Genomic DNA, 10,297 nt, shown 5'->3' with positions numbered 1-10,297 from the left:
CCTCTTGAGACATTAAATGAATTTTTTATGAAACGTAATTTATGAAAAGGTCTATTAATCAGGCCAAAACGAAAATAATCAGTAAAAAATCCCTTGCATACATACAGCACAGGGTGTCCCTAATAAAAGTATCAAGTCGAAACACAACTATGAGTAGAAAGTTTTATGTGCGTTTTCACAAAATTGTATTTTAAGCTCTCCCTCTTTTTTCTTTGTCATTACGATTAATTTATAGGTTGTAACTACCTTTTGTAATAAGCCTGTGTGATGGAGAACGTTCTTATATTTTAGCGATAACACACACAAACTTTTCTACTCAATCGCATGTTCAAACTCGATACTTTAATTAGGGACACCCTGTATAGATAAAAACTAGCTTCATTTAAATTTTAATGGTCTAAGAGCCCATCTTTGAAGACTTGAAAAATTCTCAAGCTTGCCCGAAAAATAAAAACAAAATAAAAAGGAATACAGTTAGCCGTGAGCTTCAACAAAAATTTACTGAAAAATTCTTTATTCCAAAATTCTTCAGTATTATAACAGTAATACAAAATTATATAGAAAATTCCAATGCTATAAAAATATATTATATATATAATATTTTATAATATTTTGGTTATTTTAACTTTGTTTCTATAGTACAAAATATAAAGCTATAAAACATATAAAAATTTATAGTATAAAAAAATAAAACTATCGATTAAATCTGGAATAAATATATTTATTTTTATGAAAAATTAGAAAAAAATTGGAAAAATGGAAATCTTGCAAAAGTATTACATATGTTAACTTTTGAGACCTTTTTTCTGTTAAACACAATAAATTATTGCATCGAAATTGACAGCATGTAGAACAGGTAGCTTGTTGGTGTCAAAAATCCCTGTTTTTGCTGTGTGTTTTTTTTCAACTCCTACATCTAATTCTAGGTAATAGAATCCTCGCAAAATGTTATTATACCACTAAGTAATTAAATCGGTAGCATGGCTTCAAACAACAGGGCCTCCTCTTTTTGGTGTAGTGGATGATGTTGCTGTAAAAAACAAAAAATAATTACTCTTGTAGTCCTTCGTGAATCTTTAAGATGGATAGATAGATAGATATGAGCCCTCCGAATGCATTCGGGATGGGTCCTACCCACGAAGGAGCCGGAATCACGGCGCTGACAGACACTGCGACTTGACAGACGCAAGCTGTCAAGCCATGGCGTATACCATGACACTCGAACGACACTGGAAGAGTGATGCTAACGCAAGGTCGAACCTTATGAGTGCCACGGCACGTCACAATGCCTGTCTAATCTACCCACACTCTTGTATCAGAATATGTTTTAGAAGTGATCAGAAGTATCCACTAAAGTCGAAATAAACAAGAAATATAGAAATAAGATCTATGAAGCAGACTACAAGTCTGCGTTTTTATAAGAACATCCAAAATTTTTGAAGCCTTCGGATGTTCTTATCTTTTCGAGTTTCAGGCCTAAAGGTGTTCTTAACATGTTCTTATTTTGACCATTTTGTGAGTATTTTTTCCATTTTCCTAAGATACTGATGTGTTTTCGAGGCCACGAAGCCTGAGAATGTTCTTAACTTGTTCTTAATATTTTTACCTTTGAAGCCCCATGTTCTTATATAGTTTGTTCTTATAAAAACAAAACGTGTATCAACATATTCCTCTTTTCAGCATTTTTTTAGTATTTTGGTCTTTTCCTATGACATTGAGTGTTTTAGAGTAAACAAAGCCTCTTGTTCTCAAATCTTTTAATTTTTTGTTTATATATAAAAAATGTGTATCAAAGACTAGATAAGGCTTCGATGGTCAAAATATAAAGAACAATTTAAGAACACTTCAAGGTTTTATGGACATCACCTGATTTTTCCAGAAAATTTGATCAAAATACCCCCATTTTGGTAAAAATTAGAGCAAGTTAAAAAAAATCAAAAAGTAACATCTGAAGGGTTTAAAAATTTAAGATGTTCTTATAAAAAACATACTTGTCATAATGGAATGCGAGACATCAGTGAATGATTTTCTGCTAAATTCATCATTATCAAAGTCATCATCGACATCATTCGCTTCATTGTCACCAATTTCATTGTTCTCTGGTCCGTCTCCCGATCCAAATGATCTTCCCTCTACTGAAAGAAAACAAAAACAGTGGACGTTCTCATGTAATCACGTTATGCGACAAAATGAAGGGACGAAACCAGTTGATATAATACAACGTTTATTTTTGCAACATTGCGCGAACCACGTGTCATTAAAGAGAACAATTAAAATCACGTGTTCAAAACAAACTTAAAACAATTGAACAATCAAAATTAGCTATATTTGGTTTCATTTTTTATTTTGACCTGACATTTGTTTTGATTTTGTATCCGCTGCATACAGTTTGTTTACAAATTTCGCAAGTACTGTTATGTCCCTTTAAACAAAAAAAGGGATCCGAACCTTAGACCTTGCCTAATGCTCTAACTTTGAACTGCGGTCGCTACTACTCTATACTTTATTATTAGTGAGTTGCAGAGAGTTCACAAACTCCTCACAAATTTCTTGATTTTATCTGGGTTAACTTTTCAAGTTGAATGATAATTGACCATATCTTACCTGTAGAACTGCACATCCCATCATTTAGCGCTCGCTCTTTCGAACATTGACACGTATACTTCATTTTACATTCGTAACCAGTGGCACATGTTGGTTCACAATAGCTTTCTGCAATAAGAAAACAATCAAAATGATGTCTGTTGAAATAACACTAACTCTTTGTGAGTGAGGAGCTTGAGGAGACAGAATATCAAGCAAGAGAGGGAAATTTCAAATTTCCAAAGCGGATAAAATTTTTAGCAGACTCGCCACAATAGCCATTTCTAAATTAAAAAAGTCGACCATCTTAATCATACAAGATTTTTCTGCGGCGCGGTTGGATTTGGTATTTAAACGGCCACCATTATTAAAATGAAGGAATCCTTTGGGTCTGGTTAGATAAATGGTAGTTTTCAGCAGTAACAACTTTAAACGTCGTGGTTAAATTGCGATGAATGAAAATTATGAGAAATTCAAGCCAGAACAATATCGCACCTTTTTCAGCAGAGACTCGGAGGTAGAAAGTTTTTTTGTCCATGCCAAATTCATTATTTGCTGTGCACACATAAACACCAGCATTCTTTGCAGTCATCTAAAAAATGGACAAAGAAGTTGAAGCTAATGTTCAATGAAATACCTTTTTCAGAACTAGGTGAATTTGGAAGATTGTGATCGTTTTTCCAGAGTGCGTCAACAAGGACACTATAAAAATGATGCAATGTTTTCAAATTAGGATTTGGTTTCCAGTACCTTATACTGACCTTCATAAACCTTTTGGACTAAACTAGACTCGCCATCTTTTACCGAAATTAGTTTGAAAGTGGCACCCGCAAAGAAGGTTGAAAGTCGTACCCGCAAAGAGGGGTTTAATACTCCATCGTCAACTTCTCTCCCAGCGTGTAGTCATCTTTTTTATGTAATCTGATGGGCGCACAGATTATCATTTATAAAACACTAGATAGAGCTACTCTATTCCTCAAACGCTCAGACTTTAAAAGTAGACCATAATTCGTTGCTGGCAATTGGATGAATCAAGAACACCATATTCGTTGTTTCGTCATATTGAACAAATTGACGGTACCGAACCGTGGTCTACTTTTTTGAACTTAGCAAAAGTAGCGCATTAATTTGCTTAACTGCCGTGGCTTGAGCAAAAAATAGTAGCTATCTAGTGATATTTTGTTTTGATATCAGTGGATTGGCGCCCGATATTACCTGGCTTTAGAGTCTAAAGGATCCCCTTATCTAACAATCATCACTGTATGACGAATAGTAAAAGTGTGGAAAACCTTGGTTAAAATGAGTCGTCCATCAAATCCAATGAAACGATCTTCACTTCCATCTTGAATTAACTTTCCAGCATAATGCCAAAAGACGAGCGGTTTTGGAAATCCTTCATTTGGGCAAATAAGAACAACGTTTTCATTTTCTTTTTGAACATCGACGATCTCTTCTTTGTTCCCAATTATTGATGGTTGTACTAAAGTGAAAATTGATGAACCAATAAAAATGACAACAGTCTAGAAGGATAATACACTAGTAAATAGTCTTTATTCTGCATTGTCATCACAAGAGACACGCCTTCCATCTATATCCCTAAAAACGATACCTTCAAGTATAATTCCTAAGTTTGTTATAAGAATTATTCGTACGATGGAATTCGCTATCAAATGCGGACACCTCTAGTGCGAAAGATTGTACTATGACATAAGTAAGACTTTCCAGCAACCGCTCACTAGAAGTCTCCCTGTCCGCTAAAAAGATAAGTCCTAATGTTGTAAAAATTGGAGAATAATAAGGCCGTTGCTTATAGGGAATGTTGGAAATATAATTGGTTCGAAAATTGCTTTTGAGAATAAAGAGCCTAAAATTTATTGTTTTTTTTGTTAACTTTTTCAACTACTCAGTGAAAAAATGTTGTACCTCCTACTTTGACGATGGAGCTTCCAGCTAATGTTGCATTTTCGGTTTTCACCAAACAAATATATTCTCCCGAATCAGCTTCCGTGACATTATGAACAAACAGAGCACCAGTATTCGTTTGAAATGTCTTAAATTGATTGGTTAAAACGCTACCATTTTTAATCCAAGTGTACTCTGCCAAAGCATTGACGTTACATCGTATCTGTGCCGTCTTTCCACTTTTCAAGAGAGTTAATTTTGGTTCGATTGCCATGAAAATTGGAGCTAAAAGGTAAGAAAGTTCATTCTAAAAGATAATTTTTTCTGAGCAAATAAAAAAAAATATAAAGAACCGTGTACGTCAAAAAAGTTTAGTTTTAATTTTCAAAATTTAAGAGACAATTCAATGCATTGAGATCTTTGGCTTGTATATTCATTCTACGGTAAGAAAGCTCAATGGCAATATTAAAGCAACTTACCACAAGTGAAATGTTCGTCATCAACTTCAGTAACATTTCTTCCTTTCAATGTAGCAGGACCATTACAAAAGATAGACCCTACTTTAGAGGTCTTCTGGGTCAACCATTGCTTTAACCACACTGCTTGGCAATCACATTTGAAATCGTTGCTGGGAATCTCCTTCAATGTTCGAGATGATTTGACCAGAGTTAACGGTGGATACCATAATCTAGTGAAGTGGAAGAACATCATTGTCGTTGGAAAATTTGGCCAAAATTTCTTCCCATTGGGAAATATGCCCTACAATTTCAGCCCAACTGGGACTTTCATTTCATCCTAGTACCCATCTCATCCAAATCTCCAACCAATCATCCTTGCTTGATTTTTTAGCGAGAGGCAGTAGAATTTCTATTCCCATTGAGATTTCAATAGAAATTTCATACCTGCTGTGGAAAAAAGTTCCACCGGGGCTGTATGACGGGGTTTTAAAAAGAAATATATTTCGAACAAAAAAGAGATTAATTTGAAAGTGAGTTTAACAGACTTTCTTTGTTAGAAACTTCAAAATAAAAACTGTATTCACGGCAACGATAATTTCATTTTTAAGTTTAGTTTTGTTTGAATGGATAGCTACATAAACTGAACAATGGAAATAAATAAAAAATACATATACGTACAGAGACCCCAGGCGTTTGCAGTCATCGAAGGCACCTTTCTCCACACGTGTTACTTTGTTGAAATACAAAACTCTAGAAAGAATAAAAAGTACATAAATTCACTTTATTAATTAATTTACAAATTTTGGAATACCTTTCCAAATTCGTTCATCTGGTTGGAGGGGAGTAGAATAGATAGAGACTTTTTTTCAATTAAGTTTGGCGCGTTCCCTTAATCATAATCAGTTTTGGGGAAAATTTAGTCCCAAACCTCTCAAGTAAAATCATTTCGATTCTTCCCAGGGAGCGAAGGTCTGAATGAAATATTCAATGATTATATGATCAGTATGATCAGACAAATAAAATATTTTCAAAAAAAATATCGATAACTGTACAATCTCAAAGACCGGGGGTAAATTTAGTTGCCCATAGGTCAATGATACAAAGAGCCTAAAATCCCAGGGCTTTTTTCTCCGACCAGCAATTTATCTCACGAAAGTCCCATCAAATCAGTTTTGCACTCACTATTAGTGTGGAGTCTCTAGATAATGGGTATTAGAAAAACGTGTATTCTTACTTACAATCGATATAAACTTCTGAGCTTTGCAAAAGTTCCAAAACGAATGGTATTGATGAAGTTCGAGTTTAGTTGCCTGAAAATTGTGAACGGGAAGTAATTATAATAGATCGTTATTTAGGTATCATATCCAAAAAAGAGAAAAAAGTGTAGTGATACCAACTTCTTTTATAATTAGCTTTTTCAAATGTTGAGAAGTAAAGCTTACGGATGAATAGTGACGGACGAACCATTGGGTTTGAAGTCCCCAAAAGGCTAGAGTGGAATCTTCAACCTTTCTCGAGTAAGAAAAAGTGAAGCCTTAAATTTGCCGCGCATTTATAGGAATTTTGTTTGAAAAATACACGGGTCACGTGGTCTAGATGGGAAATAAGTTGCTTTCGAACGGACGGACGGACGAACGAACGAACGAACGAATTGGGAAAATGAACAAAATCTTACAATGAAACCAATCTCGGCAATCCGAGGAATGCATCCTTTGCAAGGCCTTCTATCTTATTCACACCGAGGTTCCTACAAAAAAGAGAAACAAGTATAACGTCAATTACACTAATAACCAAACTATCAATGAATTAAGGGATCAGAGTTAGAGTGATAACCATATAAATAAAGCCTCTTATGGGGTATTTATATCTCAATTAAAACCTGTAGGACAGTCATTTTCGTTGGTTGAAATAAAAAATTCTTTACGATAACAATTTTAACAAAGGGTAAGGGTACGTGGTATATGCGAGCGGTAAGGGTGCATTTTTCAAATATCAAACCTCTCAAAAACCAACTTTGAACCAAAGTTTGCCACACTTTGATGAAAGTACTACAGTAGAGTTTCTTTAACTCGACAGTCTCCTTAACCCAAAAAGCTTTTATGGTTCCTTGGTTAACAATGCCTTGTAAACCTTACTCCATAGCTCAAAATGTCCTTAACACAAACAAATTTGTTTTCTCCGCTCGTGTTCGAGTTATGGAGACGTTATAAGCCCTAAAACTAAAAAAAGGTGAGAATATCCCAAAATTTTTTGAACGTTCTTATAAAAAACCGTGTAGAGGAAGCAGAAGAATAGACTTACAACTCAACCAATGCAAACAAACCAAAGAATGTCCGTTCTTGAACGTAAAAAATCTCGTTGCGGAATAAATATCTAAAATGAGATAACATTTTCATTGAAAATATTTCATGCTTAAGACGGCACATAAACAGTTAGCCTGGATATCCAGACTGTAAACTATTTCGTCTAGTTCTTTTTAGATCATGTTTCTAGTTTACGGTCTGGTCCAACTAACTCCTCTATCTGCAGGGATATCTGTCCCTGCATATGCGAGTGCATCTAATTGGTTAGTACGCGCCCAGTCACTGAGCAGAATTTTCGCGGGGTTTTCGATATTTTTCGATTTAAGTTTGAGATTTGAGTTTGTAAAAGAGGTTTTATGGTAAGGACCCAGCACCTGATTGGTTGCAAGTGACGTATTGACTGATTTTACGTCGCTTAACCAATCAGCTATTGAGTTCGTGACGTAATGTCAGAAGATATTGCAATGGCACATATCATGAATACTGATGTACTTACAATCTTTGCAAAGCTGTCAATCCTTGAAAAGCATAAGGTTCAATCCATTGTATCTTATTTTCTTGTAGCAATCTAAAATGAATGGAAATTAAAAAAGTTTCTGTCTAATGAAAAAGTAGACTCTCGCTTTATTCTTCTGTTTTTTCGAATCTTTCAACATTTCGAACAAATTCCCAGTCTACACTAATTTATCTTAGCAAACTTTCTCTTAATCTAAAATGTTTTTAAATAGTTGACTTTTATTATTTTCTAACTTAAATCACCACGTTCTTTTCTAAAACAGAGCGTAAAACCGGACTTTTTTTTCAGTTATTTTGAAGAAACTATTTTAGAATTCGGGAAAATTGCGAAATTTTCTTTCACCGAAGTTTCCTACTTGTAAAAATAGATAAATATCAATCGCATCAGTTAATGATAATATCAATAATTGAAACTTATACTTTAGGCGTACAAACTTTCGCGAGCAGAAAGTAATTATAGAATAAACATTGATATCTGATAACAGCTTACAGTGTATGCAGTAGAGGTAAGCCACCAAACATCCCAGGCCGAAGTTCTCTCAATTGATTGCCAGATATTGATCTAATAAATAAGTGGTCAAAGAAAATAAAGAACAAAATCATACCCCTACTTTTATTTTTGACTGAGAGCATCCCTTTTCTCAATCTTTGAAAATAATTCGTATTATGACCCTACCCATTGGCCTTTATAAACCACGGATATTTTATATGAAACACTAGAGATAGAGCTTTTTCTTCTCTATTTGAAGCAAAATAATGCACCATCTTGAATGAAGTGACTTCACAATTTAGTTTGCACGATCCTTGAAATTTTGAAGTGATTGCAGTGTCAAAAGACTTCAATAGTGAAAACCCAGATTTCTACTTTGCTCTATTTTCAGCAAAGATGGCGCATTATTTTGTTTCACCTGTCTTGGCCTGGAAAATACAAATAGGGGTTCTTAATTCTACCTTCCGCTACTATAAATTTCTTTTTCCCACCGATAAAAGTCCCTAGAAGTAACTAGAATACTTTATCGGCCCAAACTTAGTCAGCCTTAATTATTAGTCGGCCCTAATTTAAGTCACCTCGTCAAAATTTAGTCACTAAGGGGCGACTAATAATTAAGACCGACTAAAAATTTGGGCCATTTCCAAATTTACAAGCAGATGGAAATTGGGAAAGCTTAATTATGAACTTTTAATTTGGCCCAAATTTTAGTCGGCCCTAATTTTAGTCACCAAGCCAAAATTTAGTCACTTAGGGCCGACTAAGTTTTGGCCGATAAGGTAGTTAAAGTAAAGCCAATGCCTTACATAAAAAGTTTTGAAATTTTAGCTGATTTTACTTAGTATTTAGACGAAAAAGCGCCTTTCTGTATTTCTCTAAAACAGACTGAGACAGAGGATGTGTGAAACAATGTGAAAAATATGCACTTACAAAATTCTCAAATTATAGAGCCTTTCGAACGTGTTAGGTAGAAGATCAGTGAGTCGGTTTCCAAGAAGAACCCTGTATATAGTAAAATGAACGATTTGTTAAAGATGGATTCTTATGAATACTCTAATTCTGGCGTGGTTCGACAATCCTTGACGACAGTCGGGGTTCGCCGTATCTGTTAGCCTTTGTACTTACGGGGCCTCTGCATACATGCCGACCGAGTACCCACATGTTTTAGTCGCCTGTTAGCCTTGGTACTTACGGGGCCTCTGTCATATGCCGACCGTGTACCTTACTTTCCTATAGGAGTGACCCCAATATATCCGCCACACTTGTATATAGCATAAGCCTACATAGACATGAAATATATAATCTCAGGGTCAACGGACTCATTCTCGTCTCCATTTCTTGTCTCCCGCCCACTAACTGATAGACTCAGTTTACACATACATGTTTTTCTTGTAGCATAACGTTTATAAGCATACCGAGACCTGAATTTGTCTAAAAAATAAGCATATTCTTGATTTAGATTGAAACTTTTGTCTTTTGATTTGTGAGGCTTTAACAGGCTGAAAAGTATTATTCGAAGTTTTAAGTTTTACAGATTCTGATTCTCAGCATAACTGAGCTTATGTAACATATGTTTATAAAAAAAACATGTACTTTTGGGTTTGATAGGTATTACAAAAATCCACACTTTTTCTCTCATATACATAAGAACCAGCAAATTTTTGATAAGGTTTGGCTGTTTTAATTTTTTGGCACTTTGAGCTTCAAATTGTTTTTATCTTGTCCTTATTTATATGGCGAGAGTGAGGTATTGTAAGATTTATATTTTACCCCTAAATTGCTTGAAATTGAGTAATTCAAAGCTTAGCATTGTTCTTAAATTGTTCTTAATTTTGGAGATTTCGAGCCTCAGTTTTCTCATAAAATTGTTCTTATAAAATAAAAAGAGTGTTATACTTTGATAATAGGTGGTTAAAATTCCAATTCCAAATTTGAGCTTCACCTTGGATAGGTGAAATTTGGGGTCATTTTTAGAAAATTCCTGGGATAACCAGCTATAAATAGATAATTTCGTCAGAGGCATGGTATTGATTTAATAAACCGAC

At 34.6% G+C, this 10,297-nt stretch overlaps 1 protein-coding gene across 1 annotated transcript; it reads right to left on the bottom strand.

The window, feature by feature from the left end:
- Positions 1 to 597: 597 nt before the first annotated feature.
- On the bottom strand, positions 598 to 9,248 carry LOC136810993 (leucine-rich repeat-containing protein 4B-like). Its single transcript, XM_067067603.1, has 14 exons — positions 9,183 to 9,248; positions 8,253 to 8,324; positions 7,743 to 7,814; positions 7,245 to 7,316; positions 6,619 to 6,690; positions 6,182 to 6,253; positions 5,622 to 5,693; positions 4,965 to 5,173; positions 4,507 to 4,770; positions 3,873 to 4,063; positions 3,079 to 3,175; positions 2,605 to 2,712; positions 1,992 to 2,135; positions 598 to 1,030 (listed from the first exon to the last, which is right to left on the bottom strand). The coding sequence occupies exons 2-14, from the start codon at positions 8,282 to 8,284 to the stop codon at positions 987 to 989; spliced, it is 1,449 nt and encodes a 482-aa protein (XP_066923704.1). The 5' UTR covers positions 8,285 to 8,324; positions 9,183 to 9,248; the 3' UTR covers positions 598 to 986.
- Positions 9,249 to 10,297: the final 1,049 nt, after the last annotated feature.

Source organism: Clytia hemisphaerica, unplaced genomic scaffold (genome assembly GCF_902728285.1).
Source record: "Clytia hemisphaerica strain Z4C2 unplaced genomic scaffold, Clytia hemisphaerica genome assembly, whole genome shotgun sequence".
NCBI classification, from domain to species: domain Eukaryota; kingdom Metazoa; phylum Cnidaria; class Hydrozoa; order Leptothecata; family Clytiidae; genus Clytia; species Clytia hemisphaerica.
The sequence above is the reverse complement of the archived record's forward strand: the minus strand, read 5'-3'. Positions and strand labels throughout refer to the sequence as shown.

Excerpts from the sequence above, each read along its gene's own strand:
- LOC136810993 (XM_067067603.1), bottom strand. The coding sequence starts at position 8,284 with ATGTTTGGTGGCTTACCTCTACTGCATACACT. Across the intron at positions 5,174-5,621 it reads TGCAAACGCCTGGGGTCTCT|ATTATGGTATCCACCGTTAA; the intron begins GTACGTATATGT and ends CCACTTCACTAG. Across the intron at positions 4,064-4,506 it reads CTCCATCGTCAAAGTAGGAG|TACAACCATCAATAATTGGG; the intron begins GTACAACATTTT and ends TTTTCACTTTAG.